This window comes from Notamacropus eugenii, chromosome 1 (genome assembly GCF_028372415.1).
Source record: "Notamacropus eugenii isolate mMacEug1 chromosome 1, mMacEug1.pri_v2, whole genome shotgun sequence".
NCBI lineage: Eukaryota > Metazoa > Chordata > Mammalia > Diprotodontia > Macropodidae > Notamacropus > Notamacropus eugenii.
The window spans coordinates 528,167,672-528,192,222 of NC_092872.1; the positions used below are offsets into that span (position 1 = coordinate 528,167,672).

The 24,551-nt window shown below is 38.9% G+C and overlaps 1 protein-coding gene across 4 annotated transcripts in view; it reads left to right on the forward strand.

Annotated features, from left to right (window-relative positions):
• The window catches only part of DPYSL5 (dihydropyrimidinase like 5), a 139,667-nt gene that overhangs the window by 101,161 nt on the left and 13,955 nt on the right, over positions 1–24,551 (forward strand). For all 4 annotated transcript variants that reach the window (XR_011972420.1, XR_011972419.1, XM_072633952.1 and 1 more), the window contains exons 6-11: positions 355–399; positions 2,242–2,317; positions 13,114–13,270; positions 18,757–18,898; positions 20,719–20,861; positions 22,401–22,608. Coding sequence is in view for 2 of the 4 variants with exons in the window: in XM_072633952.1 (XP_072490053.1) it covers positions 355–399; positions 2,242–2,317; positions 13,114–13,270; positions 18,757–18,898; positions 20,719–20,861; positions 22,401–22,608 (771 nt within the window). In the remaining 2 variants the exon portion in view is untranslated. The remainder of the gene's footprint in view (positions 1–354; positions 400–2,241; positions 2,318–13,113; positions 13,271–18,756; positions 18,899–20,718; positions 20,862–22,400; positions 22,609–24,551) is intronic.

The window sequence follows — 24,551 nt, forward strand, 5'->3', positions numbered from 1 at the left end:
AGCATAGTCTGGACAAAGGTGGATTAAGAAAGGGAAAAGACTAAAAAATAGCAGAGCCCTTTCTCCTCTTTCTGGGCTGCTATTGAAAAATCACATTACTAGTAAGTATTGAAGGAAAGCCTCAAACCCAGATCTCTTCCCTGGTAGTCCAAAGCCCTTATCTTTGCAAATATATGCCAGGGATTCCAGATAACACAGAGAACCACAAGATGGATAATCTCTGTAAATGTGTATGGCACAGGCAAACATACAGCCCTCCATGAGACACTATGGACAGTGCCTTACATTCAAAAACACTTGATTTTGGGGGGTGATGAATCTTGTTTACCTCCTATGTTCTGTTTCCCCAAACAGCTGGAAGCAGAAGCAACCCACCGTGTTATCACCATTGCCAACAGGGTAAGCAGCATTTCCTCCTCCCTCCTGGAATCAGAGTCCAACTTGCAGAAGTTATAACTTCTGCCTTTTGTTATTCTTCATTCTTAGATACTTTGTTTTGTGTCCCTCTGCTGCAACATCTCTCAAAATACAACCCCCTCCTATCAGAACCTAAAATAAAACCTGATTCACTACCACAGTATAAATAGCTCTCCAATCAATATTTCCATGATAAGGGACCGTTAAACAGAGTGAAGAGAAGGTGGAGGGACGATAGAAAGTATAAGAGAAAGAATGCCAAACTTGAATATTCCCCTCTGGTACAGGCAGTGGCTATCTTTCATGAACTTGTCTCTACCTGTTAGAACCCCTCTCTTTAAAACTCATTTCGGATGCTGTCCCTTCCATAATGCCTTCCCCAGCTCCCCTCCTTCCTCAAGCTACTTTGAACCTCTCCTTTGTAATGAATTGCATTTGAATGATGAAAGATTAACAGATTGAGAGCTAGAAGGGTGCTTAGAGATCATTGAGGGTCAATCTCCTCGTTTTACAGATAAGGAAATTGAGGACAATTTAGGTTAAGTATCATGCCCAAGATCACACAGGTAGCAAGTGGTAGAGACAGGATTAGAAGCAAGCTCATCTGATTCCAGACTCAGCACTAGACCATACTGCCTTCAGCCCCCGAATGTAAGCTCCTTCAGGGCAGGATCTATAGCTTGCTTCAAAATCTTTATGTCCTCAGTACCTTAGATGTAGTGGAGACTTCGTGTTTATTATGTGGACTGGAAAAAAAAAAAGAAAAGACTACATCAAAGTAACATTTTGGAGAGCCAGGCTCTCTGTCTACTTCTTCCAATAACTGTAGTTCTAATCACAGGGTTCCTCCCAGTGATAACTTATTCTGGGCTGAAAGGAAGCTCTGAACAGTCAAAAAAAGACCCTTATTTTACAGATGAGGAAACTGAGTCCTAGAGAAGTTAAGTGATTTATCCATGGTAATAGAGCAGTTTGGTCAAGTGAAGGAAAGTGCCGGGTCCAAGGTCATAGGACTTGGGGTTCACCAGGTTCTTCAACTTTAACTGTGTGACTTTGTGGACCTCAGTTTCCTCCTTTGTCACACTAGGGAGATGGGAGTCAAATTCAGTTACCTCTGTGGTCCTAGTACCAAGTCAATGAGCTAATTAGTGGCAGTGCTGTTCCTAGCACCTAAATCTCTATATCCAAGAGCAGGCTTATTTGGGGCTAAATCCTGTATGTTTGAGTTAGGATATGTTTTGCCTGTTTAGAATCTCAGGTGTCAGAGGTTAGCTCCCATGGTTTCTGATGCTCTGTATGCCATCTACTGTGTGCTTGGTCACTTAAGGCTTTATTAGTAAATTTCAAGTCACATTCAGACAAAAACACTCTCTTTTGATAAATTATTTATGTCCATTTTCCATAGGAATTTTCTTAAACTTGATTTCATTTTTTCCCTTAAAGTCCATTTCTGATATAAGGGTAGAAAATGGGCAGCTTAAGTACTTGACAATGACAGTGGTCAGTCTTTCTCTAATCTACCCATACAGAATGACCTCCATGGCACAGAACAGAGAATGGTGTTTAAACATGCTTAGTTGGTGGCTAGCAGCTTCACTGTTTATATACAAATGCTTCAGCCACCATTTGTCAACTTGGCATAAAAATATCAGGTCTGCCATGTCTGCTTTGAGTGGGGAAAGGAAACTAGATTCCCCAACAGAGTTCTTTTGGCAACAGAGTTATTTTTATTAAAAGTTATTTTTCCTATGAAGATGCTGTCTACATCCTCTGTCTCATTTGTTGAAAGACCCATTGTGTGAGAACTGTGTTTCTTGTGTTTAGACTCATTGTCCAGTTTACCTGGTCAACGTGTCCAGTATTTCTGCCGGAGATGTCATTGCTGCTGCTAAAATGCAAGGTAAGCCTTCAGACAGGGACAGAATGTCAAGGCCAATGGACCTCAGCTTAGGTCATAGGATTTAAAAAGTGATTGAAGTCAAGATTGGCTGACTTTTACTTCAGAGTGACTAATTTGGGCCCACTGGGATTTCCCAGAACGTTGAGCGCTCCTCTCCTGTTTTTCTGATGACCATTTTCTTCCATCTAATCTAATCTCTTCATTTGACATATGAAGAAACTGAGCCATGTAAAGTTTTAAATGAGTTACTGCCTAAGGTCACAAAGGTAGTAAGTAGCAGAGCTGGGATTCTTTTTCCACTAAAGATCAATCCTAGGGAATTCTGAAGAACACAGAAGTTAAATGACTTCCCCAGAGTTCCATTGCCAGTAAGTGTCAGAATCAGAGTTAGAAGCCAGGTCTTCCTGACTCTGAGTGCATGCTATAGAATCAGAGTTGTAGAATTTTAAATTAGGAAATGCTTTGTTACTATTGCTGTTCAGTTGTTTCTGACTCTTTTTGACCCCATTTGGGGTTTTCTTGGCAGATGCTGGAGTGGTTTGTCACTTCCTTCTCCAGCTCATTTTTACAGATGAGTAAACTAAGGCAAACAGGGTTAAGTGACTTCCCCAGTTCACACAGCTAATAAGTGTCTGAGGCCAGATTAGAATTCATGTATTCCTGACTCCAGGTCCAGTGCGCTGCCCACTGAGCCATCTTGCTGCCTGTAGGTTACTTAGTGTCATACAAGTAGTGTCTATAAGTGGCAGAACCTAAACCCAGACCTCTCCGACTCCATGATTTTTCTCCTAGCTACTCCACTAACCTGCTTCTCTCGGAAAAGAACAATTAAAAATAATAACATTAATGATCCCATTTATCATTGTATTAAGAATTTCTTCCATTCTACATGCAAATTCTGGGGGAGTTTTTGCTATCTCTTAGGGCAAATAAGTCAGAGACAACATCAGGGCTGAGTGAGTGGACCTGTCTTTTAGCAAAAGAACTATAACCAGCTAGCTCTTAGCCAGAATTTAGGCAAGTGCCAATTTGAAAATGGATTTTACTTCTACCTGTTTGGCACATCTACCCCATACCAGGTACCCCAAAGTTCATTTGTAACTCAGTTTGCACTTTTGATCTCCTTTTTTCCCCTCATAGAAACAAGGATATAAAAGATGCAGGGTAGGGTGGTGGTGGGTGGGTTATTAGAAAGAAGCTTCTAACTGTTTGGGGAAACAAAGCAAAAAAAGGAAACAAGGTTTTACTTCCCCAAATAATGTTTTTGAGTGCCTGCTACATACAAGGCATTGGGAAGAGGGGGTACATTTCTTCCTCTGTTTTCCAGATTAAGATTTGCATTTTTATCCAGCATTTTGTTTAGTTTCATTTTTTCTCTTAATTTGCATTAATTATTAATTACCTAATTAATCAAAGTATGGGAGAAAAGTAGGCCTGGAGGCTAAAGTAAATGATCAACTTCTCTTTAAACACTTGCGAGATTATCAAGTTTATCTGCAACCAAGGTGAAGTGTTTTCTCATTGTAGATAGGAGTAGAAGGTAGTCTTTTGCATTACCAAAATATGGGCAGTTTAGACAATGATGCTGAGACAAGATTATGAACTTAATCACCATTTAATTATCTCTACCATTACTCCCAACTTCCAATGCTATCCTTCTCCAAACTTGTCTATTTCTGTCAAGGGTAAGAACATCTCCCAGTCCTTAAGAATCATCCATCCTTAATTCTTTTCCTTTCTTCTCTCTTATTCCCTACACTCAATTATTTGTTAAATCTTATTGATTCTACCACTACAGGATCTCTCAACTCCTTCCCAGATAGCTAGCAGTGACCTCTCCCTCCTCTGAACTTTGGTAGCATTTTCTTAAGCAGTTAACGCATTCTAGAGTGGCAACATGGTTCACTGAAAAGAGTACTGGACTGAGACCTGGGTTTAAGTCTTGTTTCTGACTTTGCTTTGCTTTTTGCACACTGGTAAATCACTCAGTTACGCTATCTATGAAAGGAAGATCATTGGAACGATTCCTCTGATCTCATCATTGTCAGAAACACCAAAGAAAATAGATCCAGAGCTGAAAGAGACTTCAGAGGCTCTTCATTTTACAGGTGATGGTCAAGGAGGTTAAATAACTTAATGGAGACCACACAGATATAATGTAAGTGAGCAGAAGCAGTGTTCAGTCTCATTTTCTGACTTTGAATAGTCAGCCTTCTCCCTCCCTTTTTTTCCTTTCTTCTTTCTTTTGTTACTTTCTTCTTTCTTCCTTTTTTCCTTTCCTCCTTTCCATCCTTCCTTCCATTATCCTTTCATTCCTTATCCTTCTATCCTTCTTTTCATCCTCATATTCTTTCTTCCTGTGTTCTTTCCTTTTCTCTCCTTTCTTCTTCCTTCTCTCCTTTCCTTTCATCCTTCTTTCTTTCCCTCCTCCCTTCTTTCTTTCTCCTTCCTTCTTTCCTTCCTCCCTTGTTTTCTTTCTTCCATCTTTCCTTCCTTCTTTCCTTCAGTCCTTCCTTGTTTTCTTTTCTTTTCTCCCATCCTCCCTCTCTCTCTCCCTGTCTTCAGATCATAGAACTATAAAGGATTTCAAAGGTCATTTAGTACAACCTCCTCATATTACAAGTGAGGAGACTGAGGCCCAAATAGGTTAAGTAGCTTCTACAAAATTACACACACACACAGGGGGCATTAGGAACATACAGGACACTGGGTATCCAGTATAGCTTGATGTGCTCATAATATTATCATATTAGTCCTAATACATTTAAAGGTATCATTAATTCAAATAATAATTAAAATTTTGCTAACTGAGTTTTTCTTTTAAATGTTTATTGGTTAATTATAAATGGAACCACAATGATAGCTAGCATTTATACCGTAGGTTTACAAAATGCTTTACAGATATTACCTTATTTGATCCTCACATCAACCTGGAGAGGAGGGTGCTAGAATTATCCTCCTTTTACATTTGAAGAAACTGAGTCATACAGAGATTGCATGACCTGCCAGGGTCATACAGCTAAGAATTATCCGAATCAGTGTGTAGTATGGGTCTTGAGATCCCCAAAAATAATCAGAGACTTGTCTTAGGAAAAGCAAAAAGGAGTTTATTGCTTTCTCATGAGAAAGGGTACCCCACCCCCCCACCCCCCATCATACTAATGGTGCCAGCCAGGGAGTACAAGGGAGTACAGAAAGCAAGGTCAATTTATACCCTAATGCAAGCTCCCCCTCCCTAATCCCTTCCGCTTATCCCATTGGCTGGGCTTCAGGGGATACAGTCTATTCATGGAAATCTTCCCTAGTAACAAAGAACATACAATCTTGGTGGGAAGTTTTACAAAGATATGCAGTTTACTGGGGGGGAGGGGGGGGATATGCTATTCTTTTTCTACTACATGCTTGACACAAGGTTGGGATGAAGGGGGAGTCAAGCACAGTATAAGATATATTATAAAGCGTGCTTCTCTACAAGGTTAGCTAGCTGCAAATATTCAAGGGAGTGTATTTTAATAATACAAAAAACAATTAACGTTTTGAGGAGGCTTCACTTCTGAGAGATCATCTCTTTCAATCCCTGCTCTTATTTCTTACCATTTGAAGACTCCTCACAACATTGTTGGAATACTTCTTCCACTATAACTTGGTGCATAGCAACAGAAATGGCTAAGGCCTAGAGGCCAGAGGCAAAGCAAAGAAAAGGTATAGCAACTAACAAAAATAATAAACCCACAACAGTCTTTTCGGTCATGAATGAATCAGTCCCTTCTTCAAAGTTAATGTTCAGGTTCCAGGATCTTGTGACACCACAGTCCACTGTCAGAGCTGGCACTGGTCCCTTCATTCGGATATGAGGCTGATTGATGCATTGACAAATTACAAGGGGGGGCAGTCCCCTTCATGAGGTTTCACTAAGGAGTCAATAACAGGCTCTAGTACTTACATAAATATAATAAATAACCATTTTTAACACAGTACATATCACATCATAAAATAATTCCAACTTCTGGTCATGCGATGCTTCTTTTAAAGCATTTACAATGTAGACCATAAACCATTTTTCTTTTAACATTAACCATCTGAGACAAATATAATAATGACTATGTATGCTAATCTTACAGGCCCTTGACCTGATGGTCTCCATACTATTACTAAGAATTAAAAGACCCTAACTTATTGTTGTTGGTCTAAAATCCTAAGCTTAATAGCTTAATTTTTGGACTTAATCTCAGATGTCCCCCTACCAACAATCTATTATTTAATAGACCTGGTATTACGCTTACAAAACTTTTGAATATAGGAAATTTCCATTAAGAGCAGGGACATTTCAAAGGACCATATCCTTAACTTCATGTCAATTCCAGGCAGAAGTAGATTGTCAGCTGGCATCCAGCCAGGCCTAAAGTCTGCCAGGTGTCAACGGGGAAATTGAGTCAGGAGAATCCTACCTCAACTCAGGCTGAACAGCTGCTCTCCCAACCTTCCCATAAGGTCACCCCTTTGCAGTTCATACCAGCATCTCATAGGCTTACTGGCGTCATGGATTGGAGGCTCAGACCACCTTTCTTGCTGTCCATACTTGGAGTTAGACTCAGAAGAACAGTCAGTTAATAGTCCCATAAAATCTTAAAACAGCAAGCTCGATAATCAGTTTCAGATATGACCATAATTTCACATTGGCTAAGGAACATCTTTTGAAGCAAGTCTTAAGGAGTTTGCATGCCTTTCTATATACATTCTAGTTCCTGATTAAATAGCAATCATAAAATCAAATTTACCATTAAAACCGTAAGTTATTGCTCTAATAGATTTACATCTGTTTCCCAAAGTACTCTGTTCCTTTCTAACCATGCTCAACCTAAAAGAATGAGCTATACATATGATAAGTTCAAACACTAACTTCAACTTTATGTTCGTGAAATGAGTTCAAATCAAAACAGAAACTTTTCCATCAATGCAAAATATTACCAGAGGTTGCCTGCCTCTAAGAAACTACCTTGAAATTCTTTTCCCCAAATTGAAGATGTCTCTGATTTAGTCTCAGTAATTTGATTCAGTCAGTTGTTTTAATACTAATTGCTTTTACATCATTTTGTAATAGGTAAAGACCTTTTTCCAAATTGGGACTTTTGCCCCTTACTCCAAAGGAGTTTTAGTCCCATTTGTCTAAAACGGCCCTGGAAAACCTCACTTCGAAAGCTCCTTGGATTTCTCCACTTAATCTGACTTTCTAGAGGCCCATAAACTTTTCCTTATCATAATGCCCAAATTTCTGTTCTATTTCCCATCTATGATCCTATCAATCCAAATTCCAGGTTACTGGTTACTCCCATCAAGACCATCCCTGGAACCCCCAGACCACGTGGGGTCACCCCTGGACTCCTTCTTCAGTCCTGTAGATAAGATAACAGACCTTGACCTTCTGTAGTTGAAAGGAGGCTTGGGTTGAATTCATTTGAGCAGGACCCAGCATGTCACTATTTTTGGGTCCCAAGCTCCCCCAACCTCAACAATTCCATACAATTACAGTTAACTTTAAATCCCAGTCTTGCTCTGTGGAACAGTGATACAACATTACATTTCTGCTTTGGTTTCCTTTCCTTCCTATAACATTCAGAAAAAATGTTCTATTTCAGGGATTTTATCTTTCATACCAGAGTACCCATCTACCCAATTAATTGAAAACAGCAAGATTCCACTACCTGCCTTGAACTTACATCTTAAACTCTCTGCTTTGATTGTAGAAATATGCCATGAACATGAAAAGCAAGAACCTAATTAGATGTCATATCTACTTTATAGTCAGACTCAGAAATAGTCAAATGAGAAAGCATTCCTTTTCAAAGGAGCACAATGAGGAAACTGAGCCAGAAGGATCCCATTCCAAGTTAAGGACAGGATTGTCTCCTGAGGCAAGCTTCTGCCTGTAACAGTCACATTCTTCTCTGTTTCAGAAGCTTATACATTAAATGGCCGGTTTCACTAACCAAAAATTTTACCAGGACTCACATCTTAAATCTTAAATTTGTCCTAAAAACCAATCACTGGAGATTATCACCAACACAAATTCCTTGTTTATGAACTTCATATACAGTTTACACTTTACATAAAAGATTACAACTTTAACAAAGTGAGGCACCACACCACTTGGGTGATGATTTTAGGCTTTTTGATTCTTAGGGTTCCAGGATGGGGCTGGCACCCCTGCTTTCCTTTGACAATAGGAAGGAGTTACATTTTTCTCTGATCAGTTCTGGGTTCAGATTAGATCTTAAGAAGTCCTTCTGTAAAGACTGGACTTCAAAAGGTAAGGGGGAGGGGCCAGGAGGCTTTTTGTCTTAAAATCATCACAGAGCTTCCTGGAGTCATAAAATTCCTGGTCTCCCTTATCTTGTACCTTATCTTCCAAACCCAGTAAACCTTTAGTTATTATTAAAAGCTAGCTTACAAATATAAATTTGGTAGGTAGGTCTTTCAAAAATTATACAAAAGATTTTACACAATATTTCTTCATATAACAAATATCTTCCTCTCTTAAGAACGGTTTACAATTAATTGACAAAAATTACAAGATCTAAAACCAAGGCCTTTTCACATTTTCCCATAAGCTTCTTTTTATAAACATACTTTTGTAAATGCTTGACTCATAGCAAAAACAATCTTAGTTTAAACTTCTTAATAGCAGAAATAAACTTTTCAATATACTTAATACATCCTTAGATGGAATAGACTTGAAAATCACATCCATACATAAAAACATGTATATTTATTTTTTTAAGGATTCTCATTTTCTTAATAGGAATTCTACAACACAGAAACTCTTACACAAAATTCATAACAGCCTTTTTAAATCAATTCATCATTAATTTAACAATTCAATTCCTAATATAACAACATTTAGATTTACTTAAAAATTTAAATTATTTAAGTTTACTTAAAACTTAAAATAAGCCATTTCTCATTCAGGTGAATGGATTTCTACATCACCTTGCACAGTAATTCATCTCTTTACCACCATGTGGGGACACTCTATCACCTGATCAGATAGAGTCATCTCAAATTTGATTGCACTATTAATTATCAAATCAAGTTATATGATTTTTCTGTCTTCTTAAAATACTTCCTCACGCTCTCACCACCTAGTGAAACCATCTGAAACTGACACAAAGGTCCAGAACAACTATCTAGGGACAGGAAGGGTTTGAATAACTCTCATTTGTTCCCAAACCTTATCTGCCTTCCATATTCCAGCTTTCCTTTACATTTTAATCATAAGACAAGATAGCTCATAAATTATTGCTTTTTATTTAAGTTCAGCCTAAATAACCTCCTTTTCTTAAAAAGTTTAAAATTATGTTAACTTAAAATATACTTAAATTAACTATCTTTAGCCTAAGTAAAAGAAATCTTATTAATTCTGACCCAACTAGGTGGGTTTGAATTACCCTCCAAGCAGAGAACTTAGAAACTTAATAATTCATTGAGTTGTAACAGTTACCAGTCATAATAGTTTTCTGTAAGTTTTCCAATCAAGTTACAAATTTTCATTTTCTCAACATACCTAAATCTTCTGAACTGGGCCTGTTGCTCCCCCATCTCCCATTTTTCTTTACATCATCCTTTTTTTTTCTCCATTTACTCAGACTACTTTTATTCTGCTTTATATTCCAAATAAAAATAAAAGGCCTACCAATTTTGTCCTACCTTAAGCCTTAAAAACTAGAGGCAGTTAAATGTCTAACAATTTACATACCAAGAAAGCCATATTTCTCCCCCCTCCCCCGCACAAAAATAAAAAAATAAAATAAAAGTCTTTCCTTATCCTAAAGTGATTACTTTTTAAAAGCAGAAAAACCTCTTCTTTTCTTGCCACTTTAAACACATTGTCTGGTATCAGATATATTGACTTGATGTGAACATAAAGTACCAACTTTAGCTTCAAGACCTAATGAAACCTAAATTCAAAACTCTCAGCCCTTCTTCTAAGTTGCCTGCTTGAGATTTTTTTCACTTGCTAATCTTCCACTTACTTGCACCAGACTTTAATAAATTCTAACCTATCTTAAACATTAAATTAAGAGTGACACATTTCATCTATTCATAATTCCAAATACAGCCAGAATGAATTCAATTAACTTTCTATTGTGTCTCATTACACAAAAATTTCTCTTTTGGGTGAGGCAGGAAATGGTTAAAAGCTGGTTAGCCTGCCTTGCTTTGGTTTGAGAGAAAAAGAGAAATACCCTCCGTCCCTGTCCCTCCACTCCCCTGAAACTCATCTGAGAGGGTTGAAGAAGGGGAGTAACAGGAATTTCAAGGACTTTCTGCTCTTGCTGACTGACTAGTTAAATTTACAACCTTACAAAGTGTCAGATAAAACAGAAAGACTTTCATTCACACAGAAATGTCAACATGACATATACAGACAAGACATTTGACAAAACATTAAAGAGTGCACACATAGGTTTAAATTTTTGACAAATCCAGTCCTTGGAGGATCTGTACTCTGGTCAGAAGGCATTTCCTCTGAGCTGAGTGTCTGCCCAAACTAAACAACAATACTTAATCATTTTCTTTTTATCTTTTCCCTGATACTTTGACAGTTCCCAATTACTAAGCCTCTTACCTAAAGGACTGTCTTCCAGGACTTTTGGAAGACTGTCATCCAGAGTTTTGGAAGGAGACTTTTTTTCTTTTTTAGATTTATATTGAACTTTCCCCATGACTCACAAGTTCTTGCCTCTCCTTTTTAAGACAGAAGCTCACTGATCTTGCCTAGAGAAGAGGGCAGAGACTCACACTTTTTGCCCCCTTAGAGAGGCTCACTGATCTTGTCTCAACCCTAACTCTACAGTCACCCAGGGGCTCACTGATCTTGTCTCAACCCTAACTCTACAGTCAGGGGCTCACTGATCTTGTCTCAACCCTAACTCTACAGTCACCCAGGGGCTCACTGATCTTGTCTCAACCCTAACTCTACAGTCAGGGGCTCACTGATCTTGTCTCAACCCTAACTCTACAGTCACCCAGAGGCTCACTGATCTTGCCCTCTAAGAGGACTCACGGGTCTTGCTTACCTGGGTCTGTGCACACAAACTTAAGTGACCTTCTTGATTCAGTCTCTCCCCCACTGTGGTCATTCTACTTTCACTTTTGCCTTTAGAGATTGTCCCCAGGTCTGTTCCTTAAAAGTGAAAGGAACCCCCCAAACCCTTCCAGGACTGCTGGCAAGTGGCCAGCAAACACCTTTCCTAGGACTGGCTGGGAGACCCTTCCCCAAATAAGGGGGAATCCCAGACGAGCTCCCGAAACTGTGTGGGATGGGTCTTGAGATCCCCGAAAATGATCGATCAGAGACTTAGGAAAAGCAAAAAGGAGTTTACTGCTTTCTCATGAGAAAGGGTACCACCCCCCTTCGTTGCACTAATAGTGCCAGCCAGGGAGTACAAGGGAGTACAGAAAGCAAAGTCAATTTATACCCTAATGCAAGCTCCCCTTCCCTAATCCGTTCCCATTATCCCATTGGCTGGGCTTCAAGGGGTACAATCTATTCATGGAAATCTTTCCCAGCAACAAAGAACATATAATCTTGGTGGGAAGTTTTGCAAAAGTGTGCAGTTTAGGCAGTGGGGGGAGGCATATGCTATTCTTTTTCTACTACATGCTTGAGACAAGGTTGGGATGAAGGGGGAGTCAGGCAGAGTATAAGATATGTTATAAAGTGTGCTTCTCTACAAGGTTAGCTAGCTGCAGATGTTCAAGGGAGTGTGTTTTAATAATACAAGAAGCAATTAACTTTTTGAGGAAGCTTTACTTCTGAGAGATCATCTCTCACAATCAGGATCTGAATGTAGGTCTTCCTGACTCAGATTCCAGTGCTCTACCCAGACCACACTATGCCCTACTGAACTGTCCTCTCTTGGTTTTGGCCAATTTATTGGAGAAGAGCCAAACCAGGAGAAGAAACTATTAACAGTGTAGCGAAACAAATAAAAATATGCTTTCTGAACTTAGTAGCCTACAAATTATAAAAATACAGAAAAAAATGATTTTCAGCATGCTCAGGAAAAGGAAAACTCATTAAATGCAGCTTTTCTCTCAAAGAACAACTTTGATCAATCTCATTTTTTGAGCTATTACTCTCATCACTTTCCTTTTTTACCTTAATCATACTGCTATAGAAATAAAAGCTGTTTCAAAATGGTGAGCTGTAATCTTCATGTACTTCTAAAAACTGAAAGCATAACTGAATTGAAGCAGCTTTAATGTTTTTTGCATGTTTAATTTGTTTCTTGATTTGGTTCATTTCCAAACCCCATCCTGTTTCTGTTCCACATGTTGCAGAAGATGGTGGAATCTGAATCAGGCAAGATAGGAAATATCTTCGACTTACAAAGGTCTTTGCTATATGACAGGATATCCCAGACAGTATTCCTGGGCCAGACTCCTAAAGATGCTCTCTCTTCTCCATTTGAAAGCACCTTTTCCATGTTAAAGCCCTCAATGCACTGTTTATTTTATAGACCAATGAAATGCAAGTGCAAAATCATCATCATTATTTCTGTCTTTGAATACTGAGTGCAGGAAATTTGTAGCAGCATGCATTTGGCAATTCTTTCCTTTTTTTAATTAAGCCTTTTACTTTATTTCTGCACTCATAAACAAAGATACACTTGAATTCTCAAAAATAGTTTGGTAAAGAATGGCTAACAAAAATTTGATTCAATGAAATGTTTGCTTTTCAAAAAAATATTGTATTTACATTGCCCAATAACGTTCTTTTACCCTTTTCTCAGGTAAGGTCGTCTATGCAGAGACCACCACTGCACATGCCACATTGACAGGCTTACACTATTACCACCAGGACTGGTCCCATGCAGCTGCTTATGTCACAGTGCCCCCTCTGAGGCTGGACACCAACACTTCCACCTACCTCATGAGCCTGCTAGCCAAGTAAGGAACATACTGTGTTATCTTCACATTATCATCACCAGCATGAATTACAATACACACACATATGTATGTACGTGTGTGTGTAAGGAGGGGGAAGACTGTCTAGACCACCCACAGGTCACACTGGACATCAGTTTAATTTCATCTAGCCCATGGGATAAGATTTCTCTGGCTATCATGTGGAGAACCCTCAAAATGAGTTCAGACTAACCTATTAAATGGCTAGCCCATTCAGGGTAAAAGTCTCGGAAGGTTTAAGGATAAAAAAGCAATTGTCAAATTGTAACCAAGGATTAATTAGAATTTCAGAGGGCATCAATAAGTCATTCTAAAACCCACAGCCCAGGGGCTCAGAACCTTCTTAAGCACCTCTACTTCTGCATTCTTCTTTCTCACCTACTTATTCTGTGTGTGCCTCCTTTCCTTATCCCTTCATCTCTATCCTGCTACTTATCCATCCATTTCCCCATCCGCCCATCTGTAATGGAACATTATGCATATGGTTGGCAGCCTATGAAATATAGAAGAAAGTTGTCCATGAGTGATACTTCTATTGGAAGGCCAGTTGTGAATTGAAAAGAGAGAAGTTACATACAGGTATGTGTCTTAGCTGGTGAATACACCTTGGATAGACTGTCCCACCTGTCTTACCATTCTCCACTTCTTTCTGTCCTCACTTTCACATTAGACAGCTCATTTCCACAGACCTAAAGCCAAGTGAAATAGATATCTTGGCTCCATGGAGTAGGACTAAAACAATGTTAAGAGGGTTCAGAGAGGCACATTCCGCTGGATGCTAGTGTTGTGTTTAGACTCTGCCCACACAGAGATGCCAAAAACTGTTGGGTTTCATGATGTATTGTGGTAGAACCATCTCAAATTCAGAATCAGACCACCATCCAAGTATAGGCAATATACTTATAGGCAAAATAGACTCTGTTATTGGGATTGATGCCTCTCATCAAGTGGGCAAAGTTCCAACAGGAACCAACAACTTCAGAAAAAGCAAGATGGATTTTTATAGGGTAAAGATGCAATTACATAACAGAAATTATGAATATTAAAAAGGCAGGAAGATTTTATTACGGGATTAGGTAATAGGGGAGGGGTCCCAGTCACAGTGGAACTGAATATGGGATTACCCACAATGCATACAGATAAACCAATGGGAGGATATGTATGTATGATAATGATATTATTATAAGCCTCTCTACATCATAAGTTCACTCTAGGTCAATTCTTTACTATTATTGTGAAGGTGCCTACTTAGGGAAAGTCCCTTCTGTTGTTTTAGGGCCCACATCCTGCTCAGGCATCCTAGTGCTGCTGCTTTCTGATTGGCTGAGTATTGTGGTCCTATCTGAGATTAGATGAATGTGGTTGTGGTTGAGTGCATGAACACACCTGTTTCTGTGAGAAATATGAGGAATGGGTCTGGGGGCAGTGGCTGGGATCCCATCACATGGACATGCCTGCTGTTCTGTGAGAAATAGGAATTCATAGACACGCCTGTTGTTGTAGTGAGCAGTGAGACATATATGAGGAAGTTAGGATATTGAGAGTGTGTGGGGGGGGTGAGTGGCCTGGTAGGGGCAGTGGGCCTGCTGCTCAGTGGGGCCTCTAAGGAAGTTAGAATATTGGGGCTGGGGGCAGCTTTGTTAGGATTCCATAACTAGCAGGGAAAACTTCCCAACATTCAGGGCTGCCTAAAAGTGGAATGGGATGCCTCAGAAGGTAGTAAGCTCCTAATCACTGGAGGTCATGAGGCAGAGATGGGATGGCCATGTGTTGGGGATATGATAGAATTCTTCTTCACCTACAATAAGGCAAAATGACCTGGATGTGAGGGTCCTTCCAATTGAGTTTCTTTGTGTCCTTTTCTTTTGTCTGTGCCTTCTTTCCCTTCTCTTTTCCTATGCCTTGTTCTCTAATCTGTTCCTAGCCTCTATCCCCTCACTGACCATAAAAGGGAATTGAAGGAGATATAAATATATTTAGTGTTATCCCCATTTGTCAAATAAAGTTTTATGTTCTTTTTTTACAAAGGGAAAATTGAGCATTTTAAATTGCTTTCTTTAAGAAAAAAGTTTTTCCCTTTAATGAGCCCTTAATGTAACTGATAAAACTGCAACCACTCTTAAAAGCTATCCCCTGTGGCCACTCAGTGGCCTAATGCACACACTACTGACCTAGAAAGCAAAGAGTAAACAAAGTGGTCCCATGGCCAGATTGGGCACTGACTCATAGATTGGTTGGGACTCCTATCATCCAGGAGATTTCTGACCCTAAAAGACCGTTCTAGGTAAGAAAATCAACCCCCTCCAGGGTTTTGAGCATGTACCATTAGGTGACCCTGTGGCCCCTATCTAGGGTAGCATAAGTCCAAAAGGTAGATTGTCTTGTCTTTCTTTTTCCCTTAAAGTTTGGTTTTGTTTTCTTTTGGTCTAGACCTGTAATTTCACTGATACAGAGAACTCCCTGTGAATAACCTCCCTCAGCCAATGCAGAACAGCAATAGATTTTTGTAGTCTTTTACAGTTGGTTGGAGTATGGAGAGATTAAATGATTTGCTCAAAGGCACAGAATCATTATCTCATGAGCAAGACTTGAACACAGGTATTCACAACTCTATCGGTTGTCTCTCAGCTAGGCACATTGCCTCTGAGATTTTCTTCAGGAATTAAGAGAATTAAGAGAAACAGGAATAGAACACATATTCCTGTACTTTTAAACAAAAACAGAATTGTTAATTGAGGAAATGCCACATCCATTGATTGGGCATCATCTCTTTTTGTAAGCAATTAAAGGAAGGATTGCAAGAAATACAAACTTTTTATTATAAATTAAGTACCATCCCTATCACTTCACCATTATAAACTCCGTTTATGTAAATATTTGCTTTCACTGAGTGGTATACAGTCATAATCCCTGCTACTGGAGAGGCTGAAGATGGTGGATCTTTTGAGCTCAGGAGTTCTGAGCCTCAGTAAAGCTAATTCAGGTGTCTACACTAACTCTGGCACTAATATGATGAACCCCTGACAGCAGGAGACCATGAGGCTGCCTAAAGAAGGTCAGTAATGGAGCAGGTCAAAGCTTCTGTGCCAATCAGTAGTGGGATCAGGCCCATTGATAACTGCTGTGCTTCTAGCCTAGGCAAGCTACAAAAATGTCATCTCAAAAATTTTGCTTTACTTTTTTACCTTAAGTTTTCTTTTTAAAAGATTTTTAAGGAGTACTCTGAGAATCAAAACAGAGCTTGGGTGGAAAGAAGCTGAAGACATCAGAACTAATGAATGTCCTTGGTACAGCTGATGGGCCCCATGCTGATTCTTTTGAACCATCTAGAATCTAGGACTCTTTAAGTATCAAAGAATTCAAGATGAGCTTCATCAGTGGGGAATCTTCCCAAGCAAAAAGCCCATAGACTGATGCCAAAGGATGGCATCTCTGGCCTATTGCCACTCCTTTTTATAAAAAAGGGAATGGAAAGAGATCACTGAGACTGTATCCCAAGTATCATCTCTCTTCTTCTGCACTCCCTTCTGGTACATGCAGTACCTGCTTTTCATTCATGATCCCCATATTTGTCCCTCCATAATTAATATTGAAAGGCGCTGTGGTATAATCAATAGAAAGCTCTTCTCAGAGTTAGAAAGAGCTTAATCCAAGACCCACTTCCAGCACACAGGGCTGTATGACCTCGGCCAGGTCATCTCACCCCAGTACCCTTGACATATGTCTAAGACCAAGTTGGAGAGCAGTTGTCTATTTGCATTGGTGGGTGGAGTTTCCACAACAGGAGTGACCAATGAAATCACAGGTCTAATCCAAAAAGATAAATAAAAGCCAAACTTCATCTCTTGCCATCTTTAATGATTCGTTATGAGATTTTCTATCAGTGTTCCTAACAAAGACACCAATAAAGGTAACAGCTGTGTGCATTTGGGCTCCTGCCTTAGAAATTCTCAGAGAGCTGTTTTGAAGCCTCTTTTGAAGTCTACCAATGACTGGCTAATTGCTTTTTATGGTGCAGTATAAAGTCCTTGTTGCACATTATCATGAAAGTGTCAAGTAGGCCCTATGTACTGAAAACTGAAAAAGGCAGACTCCAGTGACGTGTTGTAATTCTGCTAGCATCACTTTGGTCCGATGCTGAATAACTGTACTTTGTAGTTTTGAATAAACCGAGGCGATGAAGAAGGGAAAATGTCAGGTCAACTTTTTATTCTAGAAACTGCTTTTCAGTTTAAAAAGAAGAAGAAAAACAAGCATCAATCATCAGTAAGCATTTATGAGGATCAACTACAGTGATTTGATTGAGCATAGCTATAGTATCACTGGAGTGTTTCAAGTGTCCCACTTGCTGCAGGGAAACTTACTGAAAGGAAAGAAGGCAGTAAGCCATACTCAGTTACACAGCTTCTTAAAGATATCTGGGTCCAAGTTGTCCCCAATCCACCTGAAAAACCCTTTTCAATTCTAAGATGGGGAAATTAAACTTAAATTTCAATTAAATTGTGATAGCTAGGCATTTTTTAGATCAAGTTTGTAAAACCTGTAAAAGTTAGGGTTTTATGGAGAGTGGAGGGAGATTTCAGTGTAAAGACAAAAAAAATAAGCAAAATGTTTGTAATTTTTTTTATTGTACTTGTGATTTCATTGGTATAGAGAATTCTCAGTGAGGAAATCCCCTCTACCAATGCAGATTGGTACCTGCACTCCAATGTAGAGTCCTAGATAGTTGCCTCGGCCCCATAGAGGGTAAGTGACTTGCTCAGGATCACATAAGCAGTATGTATCAGAGGCAGGCCTTGAACCCAAGTTTTTCTGATTTCAAATTGTCTCCTATCCACTATGCGATAGTGCCTCCCTATTTTAAAAAATGTATTTTAAAAGACAGAAAAAAGTTTATAGAATTGTAATTCTGTATATTAAAAGAAAAAAGTTTATAGAATTGTAATTTTTATATCTATTATATATATAATACATATAATTATAATTTTTGTTTGTCATGTGTATAGATGTATTCACTGGGGTCCCTCACATAAATAAAGTAATTTTTGCTAAGTTAAATAAATTTTCAGTTGTTATGCTTTTATTTTATTATTGATCAAATATATAATATAATTGTTACTCAGTTCTTGTTTGAAAATTTACCGCTCAGGTATTTTACCATTCATAAGGGGAAAAAAAACATAACCCACTATTTGATATGCAGGAAGATAAAGGCGCTGTGGTCTTTCCAATAGCTATTCTACTTGACAATGGCATCTCAGGAGTATATTTTCTATATTATGAAATTTACCATCATACATAAGATTCCTCTCAATCCTTATGCTTATATTAAAAAATTGGTTGATTCTGCCAAGATTTCTAACCATCTCAGATTAATTCCTTAAGCTGCTTTTTGGCACTTTAGCCAACCAATAGGTAAGTAGCAGCTAATTTAATCTGTTACTCATCATGTCCTTCTGTCCCTTCAGTGACACTATAAACATTGTAGCTTCTGACCATCGGCCCTTCACCACAAAACAGAAGGCAATGGGCAAGGAGGATTTCACTAAGATCCCTCATGGAGTGAGCGGTGTACAAGACCGTATGAGTATCATCTGGGAGAGAGGCGTGGTAAGTTTTTTGGGGTCTCCTGATTTTTTTTTAAATTTCCCTATTTTCTGCCTCACATTGTTTTCATCCTGGATATGTTACCTAAGCAGGTTTTTAGGAGGGCTCCCTCAGATTATTGCAGCAGCTTCTTATCCAAAGAAACTTCCGAAGGCATTGATTGATATAAAAGGGTACAGCAGGAGCAATAGTACCCAGAAGCATAATTCTGTGGGGTGGGAGGGCACTAAGCCTTGTAATAATCCCTGTGTCACCCAGGCACAATTACTTACCACCACCAAGGTACAGGAAAGGTTTAGGTTTGGGGGGAATTTTTTTTTAGCCATTTATTACCTCTGTAACCAGCCTAATTCTCTAAACTGCCGTTTTAGTGAGGACAAAGGCAGGGCAGGTTATCAGAGCTGGAAAGGACCTTTAGAGGTCATACAGCCCAACCCTCAGGACCACAGAGGTTAAACTAACCTATCCAAGGTCACACAGGTAGTCAGTTGCAGAACCAGAATGAATCCAGCTCCTCAGATGGAATCCAGCATTCTTTTCTACCATTTTGCTCTGCTTCCCATAAGGCTTAAGTCATCTTTGCCCCACAGTAGCAAACTGGATCATGATGTCAGGGGAAGAAATGTTGATCTACATCTTCCCCCATCCTTTAGCCATTAGGAATCTGATGGGAGGGGGACAGTTTAAGGACAAAGGAATTCTCAAGAGTTCTTCTCCACTGGAAGAGTGTCAATTGATGAGATTGACATTTTATTTGAAGGCCTCATGACCTGTCCATCCAGGTGAATGTTTTTGTTTCTGATATGTCACAGAAAAAGACCCACCTAGTATATTAGGCCCAAAATTCGGTGCTATATTATTTAGACTATAAGCTGCCCAAAGAGAATACAGTATAAGTTAACAAAGGTGAAGACATCTGCCAAGAGAAAGGATGGAAATCTTTAATTTAAAAATCAAAAGTCTTTTTCATTTCTCAGAGGACAAGGAAAATTGAAGTTAATTAAATATTTCATTTGAGTTTATGATAATTAGTCATATTAGCTTTAGGTAAAAATTCTTATACATAGAACTGTAATTTTATGTGCTGTATATATGCAACTTTATTCATTGAAAACCTTTGTATAATCCAAATGTACATTTATGTCTATTTAATAGGACTTAGAGCTGAATTGTTACCATTTTACATGATTTATCTACATCTTTGTTTTAGTGGCATATGATTTGTCAGATCTTTGATATATTTCTTTATTCCTGGTCAAAAACATAACACATGGAGGAGTGGTGAGACTATTCCTACCTACCTACCTTAGTGACCTGTGAATGTTCTGGAAAATAAGCCCTAAGGATGGCAGTCGAAAATAGAAATTACGAAAGAGTACAACAACTATATTTTCAGCTATACAGAATATACATACCATCACATACAGACACATTGTGAGTGGTTGGCCATCAACAGATTATACATTTATGTTAGTTACAATGGATATATATATATATAAAATAATGTTCTATTCATTACAATAGATTTATATCTCACAGCCCTTTGGAGCACTGGTATGCATTTTTAAAAACAGCTGAATGGGGTTAGGTTATACTCAATGCTTACAAAATAAAGCAAAGAAACAAAGTACAGCCTTGGTCTCATAAAGATCATACTCTCTCCAGCCAAGTTAATAGGCCTCTGGGAGGAATAAAGAGAAACCATGGAGATTGCATGGTTTTATGCAGGCATCTCATGAATTTATTTTATTTTTTTATATTATATCTTATTTTATTTTTCATATCATTATATCTATTATTTTATCTCTTCTCATTTTTTCCAGGTGGGAGGAAAGATGGACGAAAACCGTTTTGTGGCTGTGACTAGTTCAAATGCAGCAAAGATTCACAACCTGTATCCCCGAAAGGGCCGCATCATCCCTGGAGCTGACGCTGATGTGGTTGTGTGGGACCCGGAGGCTACAAAGTAAAACTAGACCTCAGGCTTTAAGGGACTTGGGATTTTAAGAGAGCTGGTGTTCTAAAATAATGGATGGCAAAATGTGACCTTTTATATAATTGAAGCCAAAAATGTCTCTTACATTTTTAAAAATTTGTTGTATTTAAAAATGTAAGCCTTGATTTGGCCTTCAGGCCTAGTTTGCTGACCCATATTGTGGATGAAAGGGTTTGAAAGACTGAGTTCATTCAGTTCCATAAGAAATTTTTAAGAACCCACCATGTTCAAGGTATTCTAGGTGCTAGGGATGCAAAGATAAATATGAAACTGCTTTCCCTCTTTCCAAGAGCTCACCATCTAAAGACATGCACATGAATACCTATGATACAAGAGAGAGTAAATCAGTGTTTTAAAAAAAATAGTCCAGGGAAATTATTTGAAACCTCTTCTTTTATTTTTTTTAATTTATTTGTTTTCAGGTTTTCTACAATCACTTCCATAAGTCTTAGATTTTCTCCCCTCCCTCTTCTCTCCCTCCCTGAGACGATGTGCAATCTTATATGGGTTCTATACATACATACTTTTTTAAAGACATTTTCACCTTAGTCATGTTGCATAGAAGAAGTAAAATGAATGGGAAAAACCAAAACAAAACGAAATACAAGAGAAGATATTCTGCTTCATTCTGCAATCCAATTCCATAGTTCTTTCTCTAGGTATGGAAGGCATTTTGCCTCAAGAGTCCATTGGGAATGTTTTGGGTCCTTGCATTGCTATGAAGGGCTAAGTCTACCAGAAAAATTCCTCTCACATTGTTATTGTTACTGTGTACAAAGTTCTCCTGACTCTGCTCATTTCGCTCAGCATCAGATCATATAAGTCTTTCCAGGCTTCTCTGAAGTCTTCCTGTTCATCATTTCTCATAGCACAATAGTATTCCATTACATTCATATACCACAACTTGTTCAGCCATTTCCTAATTGATGAACATCCCATCAATTTCTAGTTCTTTGCCACCACAAAGACAGCTATTATAAATATTTCTGTACATGTGGGACTCTTTCCCATATTTATGATCTCTTTGGGATACAGTCCTAGAAGCAATATTGCTGGGTTAAACCTCTTCTTAAGCTAAATAAGAGCGTTCAGTCTTATTCAGGTGGATTATTTTGAGGGGTAGAGAGCAGGATTTAGTATAGGAAACTTTCTCCATAGAGATAGACTAATATCTTCTTCGTAGGTTCTAGTGTTGAAGAGTTGCCTAGAACACTAAAAAAGGTAAATGACTTGGCCAAGGTCACAAAGTCAAGCTATGTCGTAGTTGAGACTTGAATCTAAGTCTTCCCTGTCTCTGGGGTGGGCTTTCTCCTGTTCCCCACTGCTTTCTGAGTAGTTGATTAGCTAAAATTCATCGTACATTAGTGGTTCTTTTACTGTATTCTTAGATTAGTATGGCAATCCAGAGTAACTTTTCTAGTATTTAATAGCACCCCTGGGTATAAGCACTATCGGAAAAGCATCTCGTATTTTACCTATAACACCAGCGTCTCCCTCCTCCCCACCCAGGACTATTTCAGCTAGCACTCAAGTGCAAGGAGGAGACATAAATTTATATGAAAACATGCGCTGCCATGGGGTACCTTTGGTCACTATCAGCCGAGGACGAGTTGTGTATGAGAACGGAGTCTTCATGTGTGCTGAGGGCACAGGCAAGTTCTGCCTGCTTCGATCCTTCCCAGATACTGTGTACAAGAAGCTGGTCCAGAGAGAGAAGGTAAGAGTTGGAGAGGGGAGTAGGAGTATGGGCTTGGGCTGCTTACAGAAATGTCTCTTTCTCATAAATTCTGGTACCCCTAATTTCCTACCAAATCTTTGCACAACTTGACTGAGGCACTAAATGGCTTAAAGTCTTTTTTCTTTAATTCTTCAACCCCATCTCACTTTGGCAAAAAAACAGAAAGACTAGAAAGTGTCAGTGGGGGAAAATAGAATTCAGGAGAAAGCACTTCCCTGATTCCTCTAGCAGGAAAGCAAATATTCTCAGCACCCATCGATACAATGATGGTAGGAAATTGCTGGTCCAGTCTCCAAGTGGGATTCAGTTGATCTGGGTGAATCTCACCTATATTCTGGTGATTGCCCAAGAGTTACTTTATTCCCTAAAATTCTACATGGATATACTTAATGAACTGTGAATATACCTGTGGATATAGAAGCATTTGATAGAGCTCTGCTAAAAATCTACACTTCTACAGCACATAAAGTTATCTCAAGAAATCTGAATCATGGAGTCCTGCATGTTTATCATAACTTTGACATCCAAGATTTTTCCCTAGGGATCCTGGCAGGCAATTGGATGGGCAGTTGTCCTGAGAAGACTACATACTTCTATATTGCTCAAGAATGTAGAGGGTAGCTAAATGGTATAACAGACAGAGTGCTAGATCTGGAGTAAGGAAGACCTGAGTTCAAACCCAGCCTCAGACACTTAATAACTGTGTAACTCTGGGCAAAGCACTTCACATGCATCTGCTTCAGTTTCTTCATCTGTAAAATGTAGATAATAAAGATAGTAATACCCAAGGATGTTAGGAGGATAAAATGAGAAAATATTTGTAAAGCACTTTGCCAACCTTAAAGAACTATGTAAATGCTACCTCTTATTAGGAAGAAGCTTAACATCATTTTGAGTCTAGCCCTGTATGTCCTAGTAATAATACAAATGGACAACTCTGGGCCCTGGGTACTTCATATCTGTCACCCATTTCAGTCTTGTCACATGGGTGAGAGTCCCAAGGGACTGGAAGAGATTCAGTGAAAGAAATATGTTCCTGAATTTACTTCACTGTTCCTATCATGGCTTCCCTAAGTAGTCTGTAGTAAAATGTGAATTATACAGTTCAACCTTATGTTACTTTAAAATACTTCTTTCTTGACTTATTCCTGGTATTTCCTTGCATATTCTGCAGGGAGTCCCTGTCAGACATTTAGGATCCCTTATTCCTGTCTCTAACATCTGTTCCAGGAGTCCCCAAACCCCAATTCTCATTACCCCCATACCTCTAAAAGTATAAAAGGTCTCCTCTCCCCATCCAAATATTGTGAAGTCCCTTGTTTCAGGAACATGGAATCCTTAAAAATATCCATCTTCTCTTCTTACCCCGAACTACTCAGAGTCACAGAACTTGAGAGTTGGAAGGGACTTCAGTGCTCATCTAGTCCAATCCAGGACTGAAAGGTATCCTACTTGGAGGTGGGATAAGTAGTCCTCTAGTCTATTCTTGAATTTTTGATCAGTACTCATGTCTTAGTCATTGATTTCCCCTATTAATCTCCCACCAGTACAATGCTCTGAGTATAATAAGTGCTCAGGGTTTGGGGGCTTTTTCTGTACCACTGACTTCCTCGGGGTATATGATGACAGAGACAATTTCCAGGTGAGAGGAAAATTTTGCCCAGCTCAAGGGTTTGATACTGGCCTCAGGCTTGCAATTCTTAAGTACAGGTACCCATTTAAATAGGAATACTCAGAAAGAATTTATTTTCTAGATTTTTATTCAAGATAGACCTGGAGAAGATGCTTTCTCGGGAACTCCTCCTGAGCATCTACACCATTGTAACTCCTAGTTGCCCCAGGACAAAGTTGTTCTTCTATCCTCAGCTCCAGAGTCAGCTCTGGATCGCAGATTCTATCCAGGGGCTTGAGTTGGAAGGCAG